This window comes from Pezoporus wallicus, unplaced genomic scaffold, assembly GCF_028554395.1.
Source record: "Pezoporus wallicus isolate ANWC-B61680 ecotype Strahan unplaced genomic scaffold, APGP_CSIRO_Pwel_v1 contig_8856, whole genome shotgun sequence".
Lineage (NCBI taxonomy): Eukaryota > Metazoa > Chordata > Aves > Psittaciformes > Psittacidae > Pezoporus > Pezoporus wallicus.
This window is the reverse complement of record NW_026635662.1, coordinates 70,119-96,814: the sequence shown is the minus strand read 5'-3', so window position 1 is coordinate 96,814 and position 26,696 is coordinate 70,119. Positions and strand designations below refer to the sequence as shown.

Genomic DNA, 26,696 nt, shown 5'->3' with positions numbered 1-26,696 from the left:
TTGGGAAGGTGATGCAATATTGAGTCAGAGCCCCATTTTATGGATGATCTCTGGAATAGCCACAGCTGTTAATTTGGGAAAAACCCCAATGTTTAACTGTTCATATGGGGACTGGTGCTCTCAGACCGCCTGGCTCTGTCCTCGTCCGGACCCTCCCCGGGTCTGGGGACAAACAGCATCGTACACATTTTGCTCAGATTCAGCTATTTGGGCTACAGAAAAACATCCTTTTAGGAAATGCCAGCGCTACAATCCACAAGGACACAGCATCAACAGCGAAGCAAACCAGGAGGAAAACAGCATTGTGTAGTTGGTTTTGTCCCCACAAACACATTCAGCATCTCAGGGTCCTGCTTCCCCAGAGCAAGCGTGGCCGAAGGCCAGGGATTATCTCCTTCTACAAAATAGGGAGTTAAGTGGCAGTGAAGAATGTGACAAAGGAAGGAGGGAGCGTGCTGGGCTGGAGCTTCCAGCACCTCCAACCCTCTTTTAATAATGTCTTTAAAGCAAGCCCAGCTCTTGACAGCTAGGCCAGAGGGCCAGAGCAAAGGCTTCCACCTTCTAACAATTGCGCAAAAGCTCATTAAATCATCACACCCAACACCCATTCCTCCCACAGTTTCTCTGTGTTAGATTCACATCCCTCCATTCCCCTGTAAGAACATAAGGAAAATCCCTCCCACAGCTCAGAAGCAATCTGAAGGCATTTGGTAAGAGGCACCGTATTTGGTTATTTTGGCCATCCCTCCCTCAGGAGGAGCTGGCAGTTTTGTTCCAGCGTGGCACTGACTTGGGAAGTTCAGAGACTTTAGAACCCACTGCAAAACAGATTCCGACAGGAACATTTTTATGCCGCTGGACCATCAGCAAGGCTCATTAATTTGCCCCCCGTGCTCACAGCCTGCACAGAGCACCTTGCTCCTGCAAGTGATCTGAACCCTCAAGGGTTAATTTTTTCCCAGACAGTGATCTAAACAGGCCCAACGGTTAGTATTTTAATGAGCTGTCATTTCCTGTGCTGATAAAGATTCTCACAGTATTTAAACCATCCATTTCCCTGAGGCTCCACCAATACCAGGACCCGGCAGTGACTCAGTGGACCTCCGGCTCCCTGACTCAGCCCCACACTGATGCTGCTGCAGCAAACCTGGACCCTGGCTCAGGGGGAGCAGCCACAGCAAAACTTGGGCTCCCCAGTCCCCCAGGGAGTAACCACAGCCTCCAGCTTCCATCCCCACCACCGCCACTTGGGCCTCAGAACATTCGGTGACTTTGAGATGTTACCTGCGTTCAGGGTTCTAAAACTGCAGAAAATAAAGCTGGTTCATGGTCAGGATCAACAGAAGCATTTTGGAGGGTTCCAAGGCTGTGTGGCAGAGTCACTTGCTTTACGAGACGAAGAAAGAAAATGTCTCATTTGAAGATTACTAAGCTAAAATTGTTACACGTTTGACGTCATTTTTACCTTGAGCTATGCTCCAATACCCACGTTAAGCAAGCTGTCTGCAAAACTGTTGGGTTTTTCCTCTGGGACATTCTGTTATGTTAAAATCAAGGCTTTCAAAAATAGGAATTGCAACATCTTCGAACCGCTGGTTCAGCTCTGCTCAATACGGCTCTTTGTAAGGAAACTTCTGTTTGTGTTCTAAAGATGGATTTTTGAACACGATTCATAATAAAAAAGGTTTGCTTGTTCGGAGTTAAAACCTACAGGCCTTTTGCAAATAAACCTGTATAATTCTGTTGTGATCCACTGGAAGGTTTTCAACACCAAAGCTACTCAGATTTCATCCACATCTGCGTTCCTTTCAGGGCACTAAAGCCTTTTTTGTGCAGACTGAATCCATTGTGTAGAGGGTGTTATTACGAGGGCACAGTCCCACAGGTTTCTGATATACTTGTGGGAAGAAAGCTGTTGATTTACTGCACCAAGGAATGTCAGGTGCATGGGGATAACCTTCCAGAAGCAGCTCTCTCTGGGGATCCTGCGGTCACTGCTCAGTTATCCATGTTCTCGATGTTACTCGTGGTTGAATTCTGCTCCACAGGTTTTGTTTTAAATGCTGATCAGAACCTGCTTTTCAAAATCTCCTTTACTGGCGAGGCCAGTTAACAGGATATGGACTGGCACACATGCAAAACAAAGGGCCACCCAGTCAGAAGGAAGGAGTGGCAGATAGGGCCGGGCTCCTTTGCAGGGGGTATGCCCAGAGGACATGAGGCAGTGAAGACAGGCACTGGCCATGCGATGCAGTCAACCCCTGCTGAAGCCCCCCCTGCCCCAAGCACCACGTACAATGCAAACCCACAAAAGGGCTCATCCCACTCCAGGCCAACTGATTCCTGGTGCCCTTTCTATCCTTGCAGATTCCTGGCTTGTATTGTAAGTAGCAATCTAAGCCTACATTGTAAATTAGCCTTGAAAACCATACACAATTGTTAAGCAAACTCTCAGTTACCTCAGTCACCATCATTTCACTTGTACTTTTTCTGTGAAAGGAACATCGTGCTCCTTACAAGAGTCAACCGAGATTAAGTTGTGAAGCAAAGAATTACAGCACAATAAATAGCAGCAAACTGGTTTGTCAAGGCAGCGATTCAAGTCCCTGGTACCAAAAAGCTGGTTTTCCTTTAAGATGTGCAAGCATTCAACCCGGCCCGCACAGCCAGTAAGTAAGCATGAACATTTGCTCCCCAAAAGGTAGGGGGTTAAGAAGCCCTTCAGAAGCAGTGATATACTGGGGGAGGTTGCTGAGTGACACTTCACAGTGTTATGACACATCTCACCCACGGATCACAGCACTAACAGCTTCACTGCTGAAATCTGTGGAAGCATGCAAAGGTTTTGTTACATGCATTTCACTTGTTTCTATTTAAACTTCAAATCAGTTTATTGACTCAGCTCACTAACCGAATACATCAGTTTCTGCTGCTCTTCAAATCAGGCGTATTTGCTCCAGGCAGTCATTCACTCCTTTTGTTAAGGAGATCGCATACCTGGTGTATCACATGAGCACTTCTCAGTGCTCAGCCTCCCTCTGAGTAACTCTCACAGCCTGCAATTAAGACGTTCTGCAGCCTACAGGAGTTTACTGTTAAGGTGCAGAGGGAATGTCTCTGCCTGAAGGGCGGGATGTGTCCAAGGGATGCAGCCCTACCGCTTGCCACTGAAGTTCAGATGCTCGTGAGGCAAAGGCCACGTGCTGCCTAATGCTATGTAAAGCGCGTTTAGAGGTCTGTTGAAGTTCTAAGGTGATCAACTCACTGTCACAAACATGCATTACAAGCATGCTGAACTAACAAAGTTAAGGTGAGATTGTTTTCTTTCCTGACATTCCACCAGAACTGATGGCAGGCGTTTCTGAGCATGGTGTGTGCTTTGAGAACCGTTTTTCCTGGGAATTCTTAATCCACGTCTGCAACTGCCACTTCCAAGAAAACACGACTGTGATTAAAAGCAATGTGCTTAGTGTGACTTCACAAACACTCCTGCAGCTGCAGGTAAAAAAACAATAAATGGAAAGACTTAGGAGCCAGAATAAACCCCACAACACACATGCTAATGAAACATTTTACGTGGCCTAGGTTTGGCCCAAACCCAGCATTTTACATGGATGATCAGTAAGTTGAACTCTTGTGCAAGTGACGGAACACAAGACAAAACTGACACACCATCTTTCTTCACCAAAGCTTATGAACACAACAAAACCTGAGGGGGAACATTATCCTCTACTAGCATTCTAGACAGCAACAATACCACTGTAAACTATTAACTGCCAGAACAGGCTGATCATCACCAGCCGCATGTGAGCTACCAGTATATTTGTAATCCTCCTCAGCTTTGATTTCAAGACTTGTGCTCAGGTTCCTAAACCCATACAGGTCTCCTTGTCCCTTCCCACAAGGTTTGCTGCACCTCCTGTCCTTCTCACCTTTTCTTTCAAACACTGGCTACCAGCAGTGTTTTACCACCATTTCTGCAAACAGCTGCTTAATTTCCTGCCACATTTTCTTTTCCTCTCTTTCTTCTCTTAATCAATATGAGGAGTATTTTAAGAGTCTTTTGTAATGGAGACCTAGACAAAATTGTGCAATCAGATTACCCTAAATTATATTTAAAAAGCCTTGTTGCAGCAGGCTGGGTGTGCAGCGCCAGCAGCATCCACTAACAGAAGCAAACAACATCTGGGCTATGGGCAAGGTCCACAGGTGAATCATTTCTGCTTCCTGACCAAGACTCGTGGAGTTAGAGACATTTTCTCTGGCTTTTAAAATCAAATATTCTCAGCCTTTATCTCATAACTGAATCTTCTGTCTGGATTTTAGTTATTCTGTGTATTAATACGCCCATTATTTTAACGTATTGTACTCATACATTTCCTAGTGAAAGAGCAACATCCCAGGCAAAAATGTCTTAAGCCATTGTGTCGGGTAGAATTTGACTAAAATAAAGTTACCGACCATTAAATGAAACTGCATTTTAATTTAATAACAAGGGATTTAATGCAGGCTATTGTTGAACATGTTTTATGCTCCGCTCTAAAAGAAGCTGATGAGGTAATGCTAGCAGACAGCTTGACAAAAGTCAAGGATACCGGGACATTCCGAAATCTTGCTGTCTCCCGAGAACATTTTTTAACTCTGACATCAACCATCCAATAAAATCTGAATCCAGCAGAGGCCTTGTGAATGCATTCGAAGTAATTCAATGCAAAATTATCTCCAAGACAGATGAAGCTGGAAAAAACTACTAGTTTTGGCTTGAAGAGTTGCAGGAGAGTAAATCTGTGGAAGCATACCTGACCTAGTAACAGATCAGAAGTCAGCAGGAAAGCCTCTCCTGTGATTGATAACTGACTAATGATGGTTCAGAGTAACCACGCTTTTCTCTCTTATTTCCTTTAAACAATGTTCAAAGCAGCAAATGAATTTTGGAGTTTGGTACACACCAGACACGCAATCAGAAGATCAGGAAGTACTAATGTCAGGATTCGTTTCATTACTGAAAGGCCCTAGAATGTTTGGTGCGACACTCCTTTTTCTTTGTCTAGCATTACTACTTCAGGTTTACGTATTTTAAAAGGAATCATTTCCAGACATTCCTCCTCTGAAACTGTTCTTGTGGAGTGTGGCTTTTTGGATGTTACCTGAAAACAGCTACTACAGTTTGTGTAGCAAAGTGTCCATCAATTCACACTATAAAACAAGTAAAAGACCTTGCAAAAACAGAAAACACCTTAGAATTTATCCTACGGATCAATAATATGTACCTAGTGAAAAACAAAACCACAGAAAGTGAAGAAAAACCCCAACCCACAACAACAAAGCTATTTAAATGTTAGAGACCCACATTTAAAACTTTAAACCTGCATCCCTGACTTTAAGCTGATCGGTGTGCTGAAAACAGGCAGTACCTTCCCCCCACCCCAAGAAGACAATTTTTCCTTTAAACAATAATGCATGAATTTTTGATGCAATCCACCTGATCTGATCTAGCTGCCTACATTTAAATTAAGCTGCATACTTTGTTCGCATTCAAGCAGTTCATGAAACATCTACATGTTCAGAGAGGTGCTGTTGCGATGCCATTTGCTGGATTACCAGGCAGGAACTGTTAACACCAACAATGCATCTTAAAATCACAATGAATTTAATGACCGAACAGATAGGTATGAAGCAAAAATCTAACATTTCACCATTGGTGTCCAACCTCCATTTAAACCCACTGAGGCAACATGGAAGTATGTTGTTTTACTTGTTCTCCCCCCCACACTAACTCTTCCTCACTAATGCTTTTGCTTAGCTTTCCTGTTTTAAACTGAGATTTTAACTTAAAATATAAACCAGGAATCAATTACTGAAGAACTCAGTCCAAAGAAAAGATAAACCTACAAAAAAAACAAAACCAACAAAAACCCCCCAAACTTTCTCAGAATCTGAACCGTTCACCCATGAAAACTGTCCCTTCTCCTCCCCAAAACCCCAGGAGGATGGAGATAAAACTTTACACAGCAAACTTCTCATTCTGGCATTTTATGAGAGATTCAATATTTTAAATGTATGGGGTAGTTTAAACTATAGAAAATGTTTACTGTCACCTTGAGACACTGCATAAAGCACAGCAGTTCCTTCGGTTTTTGTCACAGGATCACACTACAGCATTGAAGAAAGTCCTTAAAACAGCCTGTTTGCAGCTACCAGTGTGGCGATCTATAACTGGAAAAGTGGCATCACATTTCGGGGTGAAAGTTAACTGTTGGTGCTGTATACTCAGGCCATCTGACCTTCGGTGCTATTATGTTTCTTGAAGTGCTTGAAGCCTTTGAGGGGAGGAATGAAGTTGCAAGGAAGACCTAAAATAATGTGCTGGCCAAAGCTTGCGCTTCGAAGCAAAGCGCAGTTTTCAGCACAACTCCAGTATTTTTCCACTTAATGAATGTTAAAGAATTACTCACCCGATTAGGGACACCATCTGCTCCACTATATGTTTGCTGAATGTTATAATAACGAAGAGTTTCTGTAGGAAGGAAAACATCAGTTAAGAGAAACATCTGATCAAAAGGGAAGCAGAGACAATGGGGTATGACAATTTAGGTTCCTTTCCAGCCAGACAGCTCCTCCAGCACTCACACACGGTTTTCCCTTCCCTTTTCAAGATCTTTATTTTTCAATACTCTCTTCAAACAGAGGCAGGAGAGCAAAAAGCTCTTTATGATTCTGTTCCCTCCTAGGCTTCATTTCTTGCAGTGTTTGTGTAAGCCTGTGTTACTAACCATTCGCATCCTCCCCAAACTTCAATTCCCAGAAGCTCAAGGTCACTTTACTCCGTCAACAATGTTTTAATGGAAAAACAGTCATCACTGTGCAGAAAAATTCACATCCCCTTACACAAACACACGCACTTAAAGATCGCAGAAGGGAAAAATAATAGAACTTTTAGTCCCCTGGTTTGTGTGCTTCAGACAGAGACAAAACCAAAAACTACTTAGTGAAGAGCGAATTAAGAGCCACAGGGTACCTGTCTGTCCAAAACCCTTTAGGATGTCAGTCTCTAATGCATCGGCCTATTTGGAGCAGAGCAATTCCAATAAAACTTCTGTGACATAGCTTATTTTGCAGAAAATCCCAATGTCCGGAATTTTACCACTCCCTTCTCTTCTAAGTTCAAATTTTGTTAAAACAGCCTCTGCAAATTCCACTTTTGGCACACTTGACAGCTTGTTCTTTTGCAAAGGGTGAGCAAGACTGTGCGCAGATGAGTATGCACACACACAAACGGTTCCCACAGTCTCCTTAAACCCATTTAAACATGATCTAACGAGAACTGCATTCACCAGTCTGGAAATAAGGGATGTGACTGGGACTACACAAAATGGTTTTGTGGAGGAAGAGGCCAGTTAAAAGCAGCTCCGGGATGGCCACTGCACCCGAGTCACTCGCTTCCTGTCTAGAGAAAGATTCATTAGAAGCCTTTTCCATGACTCTTACATTTCCTAAATTCCAAGTTGCAGCAAGATCACTACAAAATCAAGGCTATTGCACAAGAGTGTGCTTGAAATTAAGCATTGCAGAAAAGAGACTCCTAGTAACTAAATGTATTACAAAATAAGATGGTTTACCAACTGTACAAGACACTGGGAAATATTTTTTCACTTGCATTTGATGTGAGTGGGGATTACTACAAATTACATGGCAAACATCGTGCTAGCTAAACAAGGCAACATAAAAGGAATATTACACAAATACTGTTCACTTTCCTATGTTGCCAGAACCGAGTCTAACAGTACATAGATTTAAAAGCAGAAAAATTCAGATAATACAAAGTAAGCGTGAGGGGAAAGTTGTGCTAATTGCACATGAAGGAATTTTCAGATCTGTTTGTTGTTTCCTCTCTAAGGACTAGACAAAGCAAAATAACCATTTACAAAAAAAAAGGAAGAAAAAAACCCAGAGGGTTGAAAACTGAAATATGTTCAGGGCAAAAGGAAGATTTTCAAGCAGCTTGAGGAGGGTACTAGATGAGTAATTTTATAACACTAATAGCTTCTCCTATTTTTAGTGTAGGAACAGCACAGATTTCCAAGCAACACAGCTACAGACACTGCACCAGTCCTAAGGAGATGCTTAAAAACACCCAAATCAAGTCCCAGCTGAAAACACTGGTTGTAATCATTACAAATGGAGCACTGTAGCTCATGATATAGCGCTAACCACACCTCCACCAGTAACGAATCACCAGGGAATCAACACTTCATCTTTCAGTGCACAAAATGGTGATATATTTTAAATGAGAGACTCAACATTTTTGAAGGCAAATGGAGATTCTGATTGCTAAATTCAGAACATCCAATAAGGCTCCAAGTTAGCAAGAAAAACTGGACATGCTCTGAAATCAGGCCCTTTCAATATATAGCCTGAGGACACCAAGTATTGCTAACCATTCTTGAAAGCTCTGGATGACATGCCCAGAGACTCAGACTGCTTTCTGCAGGGCCTGAAAGAAATGGGGTTTCCATACACGCTCAACTGAAATAGAAGGAAGCACTTAAAAGTGCCGCTTAACCAGTGAGGGGTAGCTGCAGTGCTCTTTGAAATGAGTATTCGTTACCAAAAAGGCAAGTTCATTATGAGTACGAAGTCCTTTCAGTCTGGTAAAAACCGTAGGTAAATAACTTGGCTAACCACCAATTTCCTGAGCGGTGTAGGCAGCGAGCTCATTAGTTTGTAGCTATAAATTATTCAGTTTTGAGCATAAGAAGCCGAGCAGATCCTTTATTGTAAAACCTTTGCACCAAATTAATTTCCATTACTCAGGTCAGGAAGGGAGACTCCAGAATTCATTACCAACACGGTGTAACAGTCAGAAAAGAAACAAGTCCTCACCCCAGAGCCCTGAGGGAGGTGTAGTACTTGCCTGGATGTGCATTTTAATTACTGCTTTCCCAATCAAGGTTGCACCAAAGAAGGTCCAGAAGGGAACCAGAAAGTGTCCACATGTTATCCCAGCCAGGTCAAACAGAGGGTTTGGAATCTATGAGGTGCAAGGGAGAGAAGTTTGTGAACTGCAGCACACATTTAGATGAACAGGAACGCGACAGACTTTGAAACTTTGAAAAATGAACATTTTCCCCTTATCCAACTTGATCCAAAAAACTCTTGCGTCTTAATACTTACAAAAATGCTAATGTCGCACCACATAACTCAAGTTATAACTCCCATAACTCTGGGATTCAGCTAGACAATATCCCAGACAATTCCATTCTCATGGTCCCTCCTTACCCCTGGATTTTAAAAAAAGCTAACAAAAAGTTTTCCATGTGAAATGCACAGAAACCACAGTAAAGCCACTCTGAGTGATTTATCAAATTTTCTCACTGACAAGCACATCACTCTTGGAGGCCAGTGTTTAAAGTGATCCCCAGTGACTTCCATCTGAGAAAGTGCATTAAAATGTGGCATTTGTAGTCATATGTATCCAGTTTAAAAGCACTGATTAGATTTTATTAAGCATATGCACTTCATTTAATTTTAAAATATGCTTTAAACTGTTGGCTTGATGTTTGGTATCGTGATACTATCTGTAAAATATTCCTGAAATTAAACCAAGAAAGTATCCACATTCCAACCTTTTACACTTAGCATGCAGTTCAAGGGCAGTCTGTCTGAGTGACCTCATGGGGTATGTGTAATTCACAGTAGCAGTGTATTACTGGGCTAATATTCTGCAGTATTGGTGTTGGTTTGTTACACAAACAAAGAAGAGTGGAGGCTGTTAAAGACCATAAAACATATTAACTTTGACTGAATGGAAATCTGGAATCTCTGAGAAAGCTTATGAGGGTTGTACATAGCTGTTACAGACCAGCAATTCAAGTTTATGAGCACCCACATCACCACCTGCATAGGAAGAAATCTGAAACAGTCTCTAATCATGCCCCGAAACGGTCTCTAAACATGCTCCACTTCAACCAACATGATTCTTAACCTCTGACAGCTGTCTTAGGCATAGGAGGCTAGTAAATTATTTACTTATACCACAGCCAGATAATTCTGCTCTTCTGAGCCAAGTCTGCTCTAGGTCTCAAGAATGTTCTTGGTTGGATGGTTCGAGGGGTTTTTGCAGGTTCACAGTCCATTTTAATTTCTGTATTGCTGTCACCACAGAGGGAGCAACATGCTCTAGGCAGGGGTAACTGTGGATATCATCAATACACTAAACATATCACAGTAAAAGTTACTCAAGTCCTCGTTGGGGTGTTATTAGCTGGCCAGCGAGGTTTTCGCTTTGGTTTTGGAAAGCAAAGGAGTACATGCAGTACTGAGAGTTGCCATAAAAGCCCACAAAGACAGGAGGGCAAATTCTCACAAGTCACAGCAAGCATTTTCAGGGTTAATTCTGGCTTTGTTCCTTCCCTAGAGCTGCCTTCACATAGAAAATAAGCTCCAGCCAACAATATGGCTTTCTTATTGCCACCAAACAATATTACATTCAGTTGACTTCACTGGATAAACTTGCAAAGTCTTAAATTCAATTTGATTGTGTTCTTATGTAACATTTAGCAGCCACTGCTTGACAGACAACAACCTGCAGGCAGGACAGTCATTACCACTTTAGAAGCAAGCTCTCTAATCATAAAAAATACACCCAACTGCCATTATAAGGGGGGCAAACAAATGAGACACCTTCTGGCACATGGAGAAGCAGCAACAAGCAAGAGAAACCCTGAAACAAAGCCCTGAAGCTCATGGGGGGGGATGCCTGAATGCAAGGAGCACACCTTTGGGGGACTGTGCCTCGCCTAGAGATGCAACAGAAACCTGTAGCTGTGAATCCCTTTGCTTTATCAGTGCCTCTGCCATGTTCAGCCTCACCCTTTTCACTGCTACCCTGCAGTTCTTCTGCAAACACATTTACAAACCCTCAGGTGTCCTGTGGTGGAGTCCTGATTCCTCATCCCGCTCCCAGCCCAGGACAGCCCACGTAAGTCGAAGGGAGCTTAGAGTGCGTGGAGCAGCGCAGCGAGTAGGTAAGAAGTTAAGCAAATGTTTAAGTATTACCAAGCAGGAACTACGAAGAGTTTACACATCACCTCACGTGTTTACCAGCTCCTTCCTCACGTTCTCCATTTATCCACACTTTTCCTTGTTCAGCCACTGCAGAAACTCCTCCCTGCCATCTACAAGCTGTTGTGATTACACAAGGCAGACAGAATAGCCTATGCAGTGATGTCTCACAAGACAGTGACTAGAGAATAGCGAGTCAGAGGCAGCAAAGGAGAAGTTTAAGAGCTTACTGACTGGAAAGATTTAAAGAACAGGTTGTAACCTACATTTCCACTCTAAGACAGTTCAAAAGATGAGCAGACAGAAGTTCTGTTCCAGCAACGTTAATGAGATTAATCCTTTCCAGCTAACACAGGTTACTTACATTTGAGCAAAGAGTTAGCATTGTCACTTCTACAATTTAGGAAATTACAATTACAAGGTGCTAGGCAAGTGTGGAATTAATACCTCATCAGCTGAGCAGCTGGCTAATGGCTGTGGTTATTCCAGAAGAATGGGATCGTAGGGGACCTACACTTCCCCCATCACCATGAGCACATTTCTGTGCATCACATCCCACATTTTGTGAGATAGAAGCATAAGGAACGTATTCCTGCCAGTTTTCAGTAAGCTTCCAGATTGAGATTTAAGCCTCAACTGGTTCAGTTCCTCTCAGAAACAGTATTATCCTAACCAAAACACTCAAATATCATCAGTGGAGATGCTTGTATGACCTCTAACTTAAAGAGGAAAAAAACCTACAAGTGGTTCATAGTTCATGCAAGTTATGACTTTGAAACATGCTTCCTTGTTCTGCTTTCTAGTTCCTAATGACCCAAAGATATCTCCTGAGCAGACTCAAGAGGAATTACTGTGGATGGATACCCTAAACAGGATTTATACAGGTAGTTTTCCACTCATCAAGCTGCATATACCTTTGCATTTGAAGGTGTCAAGCACTATAAGCTACAGCACATGAACACCACAGTACATAAAGAAATTATAGCAATGTTCCAGCAGAATTTATAGGTAACAATACAGCTCTTGCTGTATCTTGCCAGCTAATAATCTGGGCTAGGAAGGTCCCAACAGGGTAACTGTCAATGGGCATATGATCTGATCTGCCAAATACCCACTAACAAAATGAGCAGCATGTGCCCCTCTCAGAGAGCATGTGGCCTCAACATCAAATGCCAGGAGCACCCCTGATCTGAAACAGAAACATAGGGATGTCTCCAGTTTTAAGAATGTCTTAGTTCAGTTTCTTGTAAGTCATCTTTGGTGAACTGACCTGTTTTTATCAGGTTTCACCACACCATGTTCATGTGTAGAATGAATTGTCTTTTGAAAAAAAAGGCAACCATTCTTTTGTGATGGACTAAAAAGGAAACAGAACTCTTCCAAACCCATTATCTTCCAAGGAGAACTAGTGCCAAGAGGCCCAACGGTGAAGCTGAAGGAAGGGATAACAACTGTTCACTCTGCTTTTATGCAGCATTCACTGTGTTTGGTACTAATCTAGGACTGGAGTTTCTCCATGCTATTGTACTTGCCGGTACCACAACCATCCCAGTTCTCTAAGCACCACAGAGAACACAGAAATAGCAAACAAGGAATGAGGATCCATCTGGACTTGAATAAAACCAAGTCACAGTTCACTGCATTCATTCTGATCTGCAGTCTCTGATTACAACCCCTCTGTTACTGAAATGAACTTACTGAAGCACAGGCCAAAATGCCAAAGAACCCAACCTTCTGCACCAGGTTCTGGACAGCCAGTTTAGCCCGGGAAGCAAAATCCTGCAAACAAGAAAATAAGGTATTAATGAGGCAAACCTCAAAATGAACATACCTCAAAATCTCTGTGTTTTCAGTATCAATACTCCATGCTTTGGGATTAGTTGACTAGCAACTGGGAGAAGTTTTTAAAACACAAAGGCCAATTTGAAACTCTTGGCTTAGAGGGAAGAGAAGGAAATACACACTGCTCACTGTGACCACCTGAGCACCCACATGCATTGAGTTCTGTCTTCCAAAACTCTGCAAGTGGCACACTAATATGGAAATGGGGTTTCTAGCATTTATTTCCCTGTATCTTTGGAACGCTAGGCTGCTAATACCTTATTCCTTCAACAAGCAAAGGGAATGGATTCCTTCAACACCATTTACAATGTTAAAAAGGTACTTTCTCAAAACACAAAGTCAGAATATAATAATTCCATTATATCCTTCCATCTTTTCTCTGAAACACAGGATCTCAATCACAGTAGCTAATTTCAGGCACCCTCTAAAATAGAAGTGTAAAAATCACTAAATCCAGAGAGTTGAATCTAAAATACTTTAAAAGCAACAGAGGTGACAGAGGTTATAACACTGGAGCTATTCTTTACAAAGCCATACTAAGAACATGCTGCCTGCTTTTATTTTGTGGTCCTCGCTTTCAACCATTCTCATGACAAACTTTAGCCCCAAAGTTCACCCAGTACACAGTAAACATTTTAAAAAGCAAACCTAAAGATTCTCACAAGCAGCTTGAGTGAATTTCTATAAGAATAAAAACCTTTTGAAGCAAAACTGCCCATAAAATTAAAAACAGGGTCAGTCTTATCTACCCAGGCTTGACAAGAGCAGTTATAGAAAGCTCACTATCTTTGGGAATAGCAAAATTGAAGAAAATAATTATTATTCTTTCAAAACCTACAAATAAGCAATAAAAGGCTTCTTGTCCAGTAGCAACAGTCACTGATTTACATTTTGTAGAAAGCTATAAAATTCCACAAGGAAATACCTTTAAACAGTAACTGATGATACTGTAAGCCCCACACTTCAACAGCGTAGAATTTTGAACATCATTAATTATTGATTAAAACTCCAAGAAAATTCATAAAAATTTAATTTAGGCCATTTTAACTGTTACAATTCTATTGAAACATTCAGTGCTACATGCCAATGACAATGCAAGTAATGACCATTGCTTGACAATGTCATGCATATTTAAAGCCTGAACTATAGACCTGACAATTTTCTATGCCAGATAAAAACCAAACAAACGAACAGAAATCTGTGAAGGACAATTACTCTTTTTACTGCCTTTTTCAAGCAGTAACTGTTCCCTATTACAGTGCTTTAAAGAGAGTTTAATTCTCAACTTAAAAAAAAAAAGCAACTTCTTGAAATAATAATTTTATTTATTATACTTGATGCTTGGAAAAAACCCAACAACTTAAAACAAATACTTCAACTTAAAGAAAAATGCCAAGTAAATGAGATTTCCTTCACTTTACAGTCTGACATTTTTAACCATAAGAGAACATAAAACCCCTTTAGAATACTCTGTCAGGGGTGCACTTGCTAATTTTCACCAGGAGTAACACCCTGGCATTGTGAATATCTCACTGCAAAACGGAATAGTTGAAATATTCAGTCTTTTCTTGAAAACTTACTCCTGCTAGTTTTCTGTGCAGCTTCTAGGATACACACAGTACGAAGGAGTGTGTATCCTAGGGAGGCTGATACCAAACACTTGACTTTAGGTTAGTAAAAATGGCTCTGGAACAGGTCGATGTGACAAGTAAAGTAAAAGTTTTCATGTTTTTTCAATAAAAGAGTGCATTTTGACACAAGTTGTGGTAAATAACAAAACATGGTGATTTCCCAGGGAACCAAGCCCAAAAATCTTGCAACATCGAGGGCAGTTCCTTGTCAAACTAAAATCCTCTCATCATTATTTTCAAGTCAGTAAACAAAACTGAAACATGGTAATATATGATCATTAATATAGGGCAGCACTAACATCCAGAATCGGGCCCACTGAGGATTTAGGACAAGAACTGAAAAAGATGCAAGACTCTTCTGCAGAGTGTGATCACAGAGCTATCAGCAAAGGAAATCAAATGCAGCACACTAAGGAGATGACAGGTATTCTAATTCCTTAACTCAATAGAAAAGTAGAAACATCGCTTCAGAATTTACCTACAAATTAATTTAAAATTAAAATTTGTGCTAAAGCCCAGCAGCAACACTGTCCTTTTTACATCAGATTTTGCTCTTTGAAAAGGTGAACTGAAAAAGCAGTGCCTTACATAGGCATTTCATAAGATGCCCCCCTCCCGTACTCTACAACAAAGCTGAATGTAACCATGATATTTTCAGTTCCTATTTTGTTCACCATTTCACAGTGCTCAGGGGGTTAGAACAATCTTTTCACTTTTATAAGCCAACAAAATTTTTTTCACAGCTCCATAAATCTCATTGTAAAGCAGCTTTAAAACAAAACACTGCAATGCAATTATTCAAATACGTACAGGGCATATTTCAATGGAAGTTGTTTCTATTCTAATGTTAAGATATCTATCCATCATCTTAGACTGCACTGCTAATATACTGTTGTATTAATTTTCACAAGCTGCAATTGGAAACAAGCTCTCTAGCAAGTGACCTATAAAGTAATGCTTGCAGCACAGCTGGTTTAATAAAATATATTATACAATTACATCTAGATTAACTGTTTTAACCTAGTGTAAGCACAGGGCACCACTTTTCATCAAATTTCTTAAAAGCAAAAAGTCTCCCTCACCCCCATTTCTGGCTGCTGCAAAATTAAAGTTGCCTTAAAACTACTTTCCCCCCCCTCCAGCTAAAACCACCATTTTTGTTATAAAAGCAATGATGAAAGTGTTGAAAAAAGCATTAGAATTTTGCCTCTCAAAAAACCCACCCCAACCAGCACTGGGGCAGTTTTTCTCACTTTATTAATTCATAACTTTCTTTTTTTTTTAAGTTATTTCTCAGTTGTTTCTATAAGTTTTTCTTTTTTTTAAATTCATTGTCTATTCCCAACTGCTTGTAGAGAGCAGAGCTACAGCTCTCAACATTTCAGACAAGAACTTCTGGTTTGTCTGTTTTAAACTTTCTAAATCAGCCAAGAGAAATGAAAGATTTTCCCCCCCTATTTTCTACGATCGAATGTAATCATAGCGATGAGTAATTTGCAGAATAATATAGACACCATGGTTGCATTAAAACTATGTATTTGCAGTCTTGACATTCACTTGAATAAGAACAGCTCAGAAATACTTGTTTGGTTGCTTCCTTAACTTTCATTCGTTAAGTCTTTGCAACATCTGCAATAATAATAATTTAAAAAAGCCTTAAAAGTTTCATTTCTCAGAGAACACAACCATCAGTTTCACAACTTTCATCTATTTCACAATATAATTTTTCTGTTGTAAAGCCTGCACAGGGAACAATCTCCTCTATTTTTTTTTTTAAGCATCTGAAATAAAAGCAAAATAACTTCCATAACTTACTGCTTTAAAAGAAAAAAAAGTAAAAAAGTAAAGAAAAGTTCAGCTACTTACAGACAAAACATTTTCCCCCAAAATTAAAGCATCTAGACTGGACTCGACTCTCAGCTAATGTGATTCATTCGCTATAACATTTCAGGATACTTTAGCTCACTATGTCCCTTTCAAAGATAATTTGTTTCTTTGGTTTGGAAATAGATTTCCTGTGACTGCTACAATACAGGCAAAGGAAGGTTAAATGATTAAACATTACTTCATTGGGTTAATCATCAGATCTCAAGAACTGGAATGGAAATAAGAGGCATAAAAAGGTCAGAGCTGAAATACTGATTCACAAGTCACAGCTGGCGGCTCAAGGAAGTTTGCTTCCTATCTGCCTTCAGTAAAATGGCACACTTTGTTGATACCAGCATTACTGCATGTTGCAAAAGCAAAAATCCCTCCCAAAACTCCAAACCTAAAGGGATAGTAAAGAGAAATTACACGTTTTGCTGCTGAGCAAGCTTTACCTCAATATTCCTCCTGTATTATAGTACAGCATCGAGTATAACTTAACATGGACCATTTATCCCTATTAAAAAAACCCTCCTGCTTGAAAGAGCAAAGGGACAATTCTGTCTTAACTACAAGGCTTTGTCCCATCCCTCTGTTCTATTTTGCTTCCATTTATAATTTAATCTCTATTTCTTCTTTGTCTCTTCATTATGAAGTTGCATAAACTCTGTATTTGAGCAAAGAACATCTCACTAGATTTAGCTAACAAGCAAAGGGAAAAAAAATAACTACAAAATCCACTTTTCTCTTTTCCCTCTGTAACACTGATTTCTTATCAGAAAACAGAATGGTCACGGTTTATTGCTCACACTGAAATTTCCTAATTTCCAAGAACAGAGACTGTCGATGGATCCCTAGCAAGATTACCAAAGAGCTCTGAATAATCGGCACTGGACTGGTCTCCAACAGAAGATACTTTCTCAAGACTGCACAGATGAGCCTGTAATACAGCAGCTTATTTTCTAACATTAAGTTGCAATTGGTTTTTAGGAGCATCGAGAAAGCTGTGACTCCCTCGCACAAACCAGCTCTTCCTTGTATGCAGCAGGGAGGATAGCTGTCAATACCTGACAAGCCTGATTCAGAGCTCGAAAGATCTGAGGCCCAGAAAACCTTTTCCTATCACCATTTTTTTCTGCTGTTAATACATCAAGCACGTTACAAATACTGGTGTTATTGGTATAGTGGTGGATATAGCACAAAGAAGAAGGCCACCAAAGGAGGGAAGGAACATAAGAGACTAAATCACAGGTTCATAGCATGTGCATTTTCTAAGAGTAAGAACAGAGTGCTGTAACGTAGGATACAAGTACTAATGCTCAAGCAGGATATTGATTACCTACCAGATGGTAGCCTTAAGTTCAAAATAAATTTCTGGAAGGCCTGGAAGGGTTTATAGAGGATTTGTTACTCTAATAAAAAACAGGATCGGGAATGAACATTAAAAATACAAAGACATAAACAGAAACCTGGAGTCAGCGTGTTGCACCTTGACGGTTTTCTACAAACAAGGAGAACACTTAAGTTGCTGTAGCAGTAGGGTGCTGGCATTAGGGTGCTTAATGCCAGCAGACTCCCCTGTTGCCAATGTGTAACTTACATGTGAGGGAGAAGTGGACAATCCTTCACTATCTGAGTATAATTTATGCTATATTTTCTTACTAGAAACAATGTTTAATTATGCAAATAATAAAGAACTTTTTTTTCCCCAAAGACTGAAGATGATGTATGAAGCTACCATCTCAGATTATTAAAATTATAAAGTCCTTAACATTTAAAAAGCTGCCTACAAAGACAGTGCTCCTTTTTATGTAAAAATCTGAGTTATGTTAAAAATGAGCTGCACGATATTTTGTTTCTTCAGCTTTCTATTACAACACAATGGAATCAAACACAACTTATGGGAGAATGACCATTTGTGGTTAGGCAATGAATTCTAGAATTTCAGAAGACTGGGAAGAATTATTAACTCATTGATATAACATATTAACTGCAGAAGAACAGTTTTAAAGAAGTCCCAAAGCTACCTAAAGGCTGAGAGGTTACAACATATATCCATGCTAAGAAAGCAGTAGATCAGCAACAGTATTTAATGATCCACACAGTACCCTGGAGTTAAGATGAGGAGAACAGAGATCAAGATACAGTTGACAGTCATTGCCCATCACTGCAAACAGTTCATTACTCAGTGACCAAGGAAACCATTTCATACTTCTGCAAGACATCAAAGGCAGCAGGAATATTTTGATCGTGGTTCATGACAGTACTGATCTCCCACTCCAGCTGCAATGACTCTCAACATCTAAATGTGTATGGAAAGGGCTACGGATTTCTGTTCTAGCTTTCTCAAAAATACTTCCTGCTTACTGTAAATACGGGGCAAACTAAAAGGGGTTATTTCCATCTTGATGCCTGGAGAGAAGAGGGTGTGAGAGATAAGGTGTGAACTTATCACTCCAAACTCTGGGGAAAAAAAAGCCATATCATGGAAACAGGGCTCAAAAGACAGTTAAAAAAGGGTTTTCAAGGATTACTGAAAGCAGCTAAGGGAAGGTGGCAGATCTAAGCAAGCACTCAAGTCTGATAAAAGAAAGGTATTTACACACAACAGGCAAAGCACAGACATTCCAGATTAATAGGACTGGCTAAAATTCTGAGCTTGGAAAGAAAATAAATTTCACTTCACAAGAAGTCAGGGTTTTCTGAGACATTAAAATTTGGAACAGGAATTGGGTAATGATGCAGGAAAGTTACAATAGAAAAATAATTCCATGGTGAAAATGAAAACACAGGTTTAGAAAGTACAATATTAAGGCAACTGAACAGCAACAAAATAGTGCCTTTGACTTCACAGGCTTTACCAAAAAGCAGTACCTACAAAACCTCACTAAACAGACTATGTCAGAGATCTGAGGACTTAAAGCTTGTAAGATTTCAAATCATCATGCAGAATATTCGTAGGCAAGGATGCCTATACAGTAGATACTATATACAAATCCCAAATCATCAAGAAATCAAGTATACAGGTCAATTCTTCTACCAGCCTTTCCTAGGACAAAAATGCTGTACACAGGTTGTTAAGGGAAATGCAGAGATTTATTTCTGCAGCTGTTTGTGTTCAAATTCTTGACGCTGGTTGCATGTGAAGGGGTGAAGCTGCAATCCACAAAGATAATCAGAATGATGCTCATCTTTGGGACTTTGTAAACTCAGACATATGAGTAACTACGATTAGTTCTTGTATTAAAAAAAAAAAATTGAAGTTTCTCCATAGAAAAGGCAGTTAAACTTATTGTCTCCATAATCAGATTTTAAAACTGCTATAAGAAGAAACCAACATAAGAAGCAACAGATAGACCAGTGTTCAGAGCCGAATCCTTTGCAATTCATATGGGAGCAGAGTGTAATAGAATGAAGTGTTCATTCTAACAGGAAGCTTTGCTTTCCCTGATCATTTAATTTTAACCTGTCTTGAAGCAAGAGTGTGAAACTTTTAAGCATGAGTTAATGGGTCCATGATGTGGTAAATAAGACATCCCATTAACATGAGCGGGAAGGAAATCAACCACCTCTGGATTAAGCAGACTAAATCCAATACCATGCTGAAATTTAGAAGAAATGTATCAAAATGAACACGTTATAGAGCTTAGCAAGTGAATAGGCACTCTCAAACTTAACACCAGCATTCTCCACAGCTAGAACTGAAGCTCTCAGACTTCTACATAAAAAGTCCTTTTGATTCACGCTAGAATAAAGAAATTTTGTAAAGAATAAGACACAATTAAAGGAAACAGTCTGAAGGAAGAGGAAGGAGCATGTCCTTTCAGTCTTATCAGATCTGCCCTATAGAGCAGTAGCCCTTTTAATCACACCCCCTGCCACCTCTACTCCTCAGTTCAGGTCTGCACAGTAGCAAGAAGCAACATTCCCCTTGACACTTTGCAATTTTACAGTGCACTAAAGAAGATTACCATTTCTTTGCTTGCTAAAGACCTACTTCCTATCACATCTTGTAGGAGATGTGGCACCTAGCAGTGCCTGCAGTCAATTCTGTGGAAGACAGTTGTCAGTCTGCATGCCAGGTAAGCAGCAAGGCCCGTAGGACAGTCCAGCATTAAAAGAGATTACCCAGGGAGGCTGTGCAGTCTCCAGTCTTGGAGGGCTTCAAGATGAGACTTGACAATGCCCTGAGGAACCTGAGCTGATCTGAAATCTGTGCGAGAAGTTAGACTAGAAACTGCTTCAGGTCCCTTTCGAGATGAACTTTTCAGTGATTCCATAACGAGATACTAGCAGGCACCTACTGAAAGAAGAATGAAGTAAGTGAACGTCCTATCGCCCTGGGTCCCACGCATCAGCCATTGACCCCTGCAGCTTTTGCTTCTGCAGCTGAAAGCATATGCTGGCCTTGCCCCCACCAACATGCTGGCTGCCTAAAATACCACTACAGAAGCACAGTGAGGGCAAATCTGACAAATCAGAGCCAAAGTCAGCAGCACTGAAAAAAATACACTGCTCCTTCACAGAGAACTTACTTCTAAGTTAAGAAAACCTATGCTCAGAAAACATGAGTTTGACAGTAAATGAGCTACTTCTTACACTGCGGACAAGTCCTTTTACACATGCAAGTCTTCCTACTCAGCCTAGCCAGCAGATGTACAATGCTAAGCATACCTCTTGCTTGTTGGAAGTAGCAAAGGTTCCCAGACAGCTTAGAGAAGTGGTCTGCATACCAGACTCTTGTACAACTCAGATATTTAAACAGTGTCTGGAGCAGGAGCAAAACCAACCAAGCCATTTTCTTGATTATGATACCATAATTAATGTCTATCAGTTACTGAAGGCTCTCCCTGAAAAAAAGTATTTTTGAAGCAGCTTATGAGACCCAAACTTTTGATCATTTATTGGTCTTAGAATACTGGGCAGTGAAACACCAAGTACTTAGGACCAGATTTTTCCCTCAGAAACTTGTGTTGCACATTCCTGACACACACAGGACGGGGCATGCAAATCCAGTGGCAGAGCTTAACTAACTGCTTCTCTGTGACTGCAGTGCAAGATTTCCAGCCAGCTTGGTGACATTCTTTCTGGAGAGGACCATTTCTGTTGTAAAGCGAGAGATGGGCTACTGACAAAACTCCCCCGAGCTAATATCCCCATGCTGAGTGAAAATATTGCAAAGTAATACAGATTTCTTCAGTGGCTCCATAATTTCCAATTTATGTATTTACTAAAGTAATTTTACACACTTTAATGTCAAAATGACAGAGGAGTTTTAGGGAACAGAAAGAATATTTGAAGAAGTTTAAAAAGTCATCTCTAGATTACCATTAGCAAAGGTAATGTAATGCTCATTGCTGTTTTTGCCTTATCTCTAAGCAGGTGTGCAAATGAATAGAACAATGCAGGCACAAGGCTACCCCATTCTCTTGCCAGTGTCCAAAGAAGTACAGCAAGGAGGTGGCTTACACATTTGTTACTCATAGCTCCTATTGTCTACCCTCTGCCTACATTAACTCTTTGCTGCCTCTTTTCTCAGGAAACCCTCTATAATGTGTTCCCTTACTTAAAGCTTTTATTGACTCATCCCAAAGCTTTGGAGAACAATTTAAAACTAAGCTGTTCCTTAGTATATTTACTGGTTATTATATTGTCCATGGAAAAAACCAACCACATTTACTATTAGTTCACTCTCAGTTTTCCATCTCTCTCTAGCATTCATGGGAAGTTTCTAAAGTAAAGCTTTAGAAGTAAAGTAAAACTAGTTAGTTGTGAATTTCCATTTAATTATGGGTCGTGGTAAAGGAGGTTAAGATACCTCCCCTACATATATTAACAAATGCAGGCATCAAAGCTTCAGGAGCACAGTGTGCGGAGACAAGCCTCCTGCTGGCAACCCAATCAGGCAGCCTAGACCCAAACACCAGCAATCTCTTGTTCAGCACCATTAATAAAGAGAGGGAGCTGATGAAGAAAAGGGGTGACTGGAAGACTGAACAAGACAAATTATGAACAGGATTTAATGCTGGGTTTACCCAAGTTATTTCTGGGAAAGCAGAAAAAAGAAGTCGAGGTTTTCTAGTTACTGTATGTGACACTACCACTTCCATTTTTATGACAGCTGCTTTATAAAAACCTGCTTGTGGTCTGCTTTAACTTCTTTTTCTCATACCAAATACCCTTAAAATATTAAACAAGCCAGCAGCAGGGAATCCTTTTCAAGCCAGAACTTATCAGGTACTAGTTGTTAATTTAATCATGGGAGAGATCCATCTTTAATTTGGCCATCTTCTTTTACACTGCTAATTAAGTAGCTTTTTTGCTTATTAGTTGAACCTAATCATTCCATTTGGATTAAGTCACAGTGTCATGTCAGAACACAGTGCTGGGTTCTCCAAGGAACCATGGCTGGGTGTGGTAACGTACTTTGTTCTGCTTCTGCAGAGAACCCCCACACGAAGATGTGGAAAAGCAATCCAGCTCAAGACACCGGACCTTTCAGAACTGTGGGAAAGATGGCTTTAACATGTGTCTGACTGTCACTATCATCAAAGTTCATCAGTTTAACTCCTTGCAGACAAGGAGCCGACGCTCTGAGCAGGAAGTTGCTTGGTGGAACTCCTGATGCAATGCAAACTGAAGCAGTTGCAGCTTAGTTTAATACAAACCCTCTTGAGTCCACGTTGACAAATTCTTTAACAAGCCCTGTGGTTACAGGGAAGCTGGTTTCAGTCTGAGTCACTCCTGTTCAAACAGTTTACTGGAAATGGAGGGGAGGGGGAATTTTCAGAGAAGTCATGTGATGGCCAGACAAACCACAACCAGTAAAGGTTCAGTGGAGTCAAAAACAGGTCCCAGCAACAACTGACGCTCAGCGTGCAGATGGCACTCAACCACTTACAAACGAGTCCTGCTGCATCTCAGCATTTCTATGGATTTAACCCTTTTCCGAGTTTGTGTTCTTTCAGATCAGTACAGTTTGGAAAGTAAACAAACAGCACTGGCTGATAGTATCATAGGCAACTAGAAAATATTTTTACATGGAAATTTGGCTGCAGCAGCGCTGCACAGAAGCAAAGCCTGATGTGTAAATCATTAGTTCTTAAAAATATGCCACTTAATGAATCCAAACACTTACAGTCATTAAGGATTAGATGTACAGCAAAGATATTAGCTCTTTCTCCTCTTAGCAAGAAGTACCATGATGCAGCAAGGGCCCACGCATTACATGTTATCACTAGGTACCTTGAGGGAAGCTGGTATTAAAAACTTCATTTTCACCAGAAACCTCTGTTGGCTTTAAGTGTTTCAGCATGACAGAGAAAAGATGAGAATACTTAACAACCAGCAACTGTTAAACTGGCAAAAGAGAGTCCCTGCACACGTGCATGTAGACATGAAACTGTACTAAAGTATGCTTGCACTGTATTATTACCAATGTGCTGCCCCAGCACTAAGTAGTAGACTCACTTCCCCCTAATTGAGAGGTTGGTTTGAACGGCTGCACTGGAGATACTGCCCACGGCTAAAAGGGGAGCTCTGATAAAAAAAACTTTGCTCTGGAATTCAACTGAAAGAGAGTTAACAGCAACGGAGATACCATTTCAAACATTTGTGATTTTCAAATGCTGCCTCAAGTATTAACAAACCAGACCGGGTTGCTCTGTCTCTATAGCATGCTGGGCTCTGCATTGTGTGGAGCTCTAAGAAAAAAGAGCCCTGCTTGTAAACCACACTCCTTCTCGAGGGCAAAGTTGCTTGATCCCAACAACAGCAGCCACAAGGCAAGAGAAGCTCTGATGCTCCCTTTATGTAACTGGGACTAACTCGCCGGTGTGCTCACCCAGGGACAAACAGAAAGAAGAAGTGACTGTTCCTTTAAAATGAGGGGCTTTTTCTGAAGTATGCTAATGGAAAGTACAAGACAGACTTACACATCATCTGCAAACTAATCAGTTTGCTCAAAGCCCAGCTCAAAGAGACAGGTCACTTGGATCCGAGATTTATGACAGAAAATCCATCAAGAGACTCTTTAAAGTAAATAGCATTTTATCCTCTGTAACTTGGAATGGGGCACTAAACCTTTAAGCTGTTTAATCCTTTTAGGTTCTTTTCTGTGTTGTATTTTAAAGCGCCAAGCCAGCAAGCACATTCCCCTCACAGATCCTTCAGGCTGGATGTTAAATTCACGATCTATTCTCACCATAGAAGAGCCTCATCTGTTTCTCAAAATTACCATTGTTTTTGAGAAATAGCAGCTACAAGCTTTCTAAACAAAACACACGCAGGCAGAAACGTCAAGCCATTTGGCTTTGCCTTGTAGGCATATAGCAGCTCAGCAGAAGTAGAGGGGGAAGCTATTCTTCCAAATCTAACACCCATTTTCGTGCCTTTCAAAAAGGCAGGATGAAGCGAGACCTTTATCCTGAAAGAAGGCTCCTGTCACTTGACGTCAAACGTTTGTAGAAGCCTCCATGGCATAGGACACTTGTCATATCCCCCTTATGCTTTCTTAAGCATAAAGCTTCAACTTGGGAGAGTGGGAAAAGCTGGTGTAGGTAATAAAAGTTGTTATTCAGCTGCATAAAAATAGACATCGTAACTGCTCACGAATAGCAATTCCAGAACAAAGTGATAAGCTACGCTGAAGACTGGGATTTACTAAAGGTCATAGGAGAAGGCAGGCCTGTCTCCCACAGACATCTAGCAAAAACACGCTTGAAGCCAGAAGCAAAAAGGAAGTCATATTAGCAAATGGAAAAACCCGAACTGTCAGTTTTATGAGCACAATACAGTTTAATCGGATTGTCAAGGCCTCATGTTAAAAGAGTTTTATAGAAACCAAACCACAAGTGCAGTTTGAAAATATGATTTTTTTTTTCCTGGCCATCCATCCATCCATCCATCCGCAGAACAACATACTTCCATCCAAACCCCAGTGCCAAGGAAATAAAATCAAAAGGACTGGTAAACAGCACCATCGCTTCTCTCAATTACACACCACCAGTCGCTTACAAAGGGCACTCAATGCAGCTCGCTATATTTTGGCCTGTCCTGACAAAATGCTCTCTAGCAAAGATTTTCTTCCCAAGAATCTTACTGTGCGTTCTGGAAACCACCCCTGGCTGCTCCCACAACTGTGCATGCATATAATTTGCTGGGAGAGTTTCAGTAAACACAGATAGCATTTCAGCTCTCGAGTCATGTATACGACTGGTTTCGTTGGGCTTTTTTTTTTACCACAACTTGATTTTTATACAGTTAGGGATTACTTTGCAAAGCAAAGACTGATGAGAGAGTAAAGAAAGCATATTTCCCCCCCACACACACTGTATCTGTAAGGAAATAGAAGAACTTACAATAAAAGAAAAAAACCTTTGTAACTTTCTAGTAGGGGAAGGCTCTCAGGAAACACAGGGGGTACCGTCAGAATTACTAGACTGTGCCCTGTATTTCCAGACAAACCACTTTTTCTCATGATAAACGCTTCATCCATTCTTTGAAGAGGAGGAAAAAAGTAGAAGTATGTATTTGTATAAAGAAAATACTTTGGCAGAACAGTTTAAAGACAGCAGTGCATGGTAAATAGCATCTGCCGTTTTAATAGCAGTCTCATGACCCATTTCAGCTCAGTGGCAGACAAAACAGGGTGAGAAGGAAAAATACCAAAGAGAAATTCAGTGGCAAGTAGTTTGAGGAAAAAATGTGACATTTCTTCTAATTGAAAACTTGCTGTGAACAGGACTTGAACTCCTGACCTGAATGAAAAGTTATCTATAATAATACCTGACTGACGCACAGCATCAGTTGCAAACTATGTTGTAACACAAGCAGTTTTCAGTCCATCAAGAAAATAAATGACAAGAGAAACAAAAAGGGATTCAGAGCGGTTTGGTTACATTTTCACATCAGGAAAAATATGTTTCCTCAGGCTGATGAATGGGTCATGCACTAGCCCTGAGGATGTTAGTGGCAAAGCAGGCAAATGTCATCCGAAGGGGATGAGCTGAAACTGAAAGTCATCTCCTGGCCCAGAGAGGCTTTAAATGCAGCTATAACAACCATGATTATGGAATAGCACATCCTCTACCACTGTTCTCTTAGCCTGCTTCCTCCCTGCATTTACTGTGCTTGTTCTTGGAAGTCTAATTAAATGCAGTATTTGTAGCAAATACTTTGGCCGCACTACTGTATCTGCTTCAACAAGCTGCATTCTTGTCTTCCCATCACCAGAGGTATCTCTGCCCTGTGGAAGATCTTTTTCCATCCCTGGGAAGTCCCTTGTGAACTCAC

At 40.7% G+C, this 26,696-nt stretch overlaps 1 protein-coding gene across 1 annotated transcript in view; it reads right to left on the bottom strand.

The window, feature by feature from the left end:
• Nucleotides 1-26,696, bottom strand: part of VMP1 (vacuole membrane protein 1) — a 64,696-nt gene that overhangs the window by 6,988 nt on the left and 31,012 nt on the right. The window contains exons 9-11 of the mRNA XM_057397247.1: nucleotides 12,763-12,843; nucleotides 8,915-9,031; nucleotides 6,456-6,517 (exon numbers count right to left, since the gene is read on the bottom strand). Coding sequence (XP_057253230.1) covers nucleotides 6,456-6,517; nucleotides 8,915-9,031; nucleotides 12,763-12,843 — 260 coding nt within the window. The remainder of the gene's footprint in view (nucleotides 1-6,455; nucleotides 6,518-8,914; nucleotides 9,032-12,762; nucleotides 12,844-26,696) is intronic.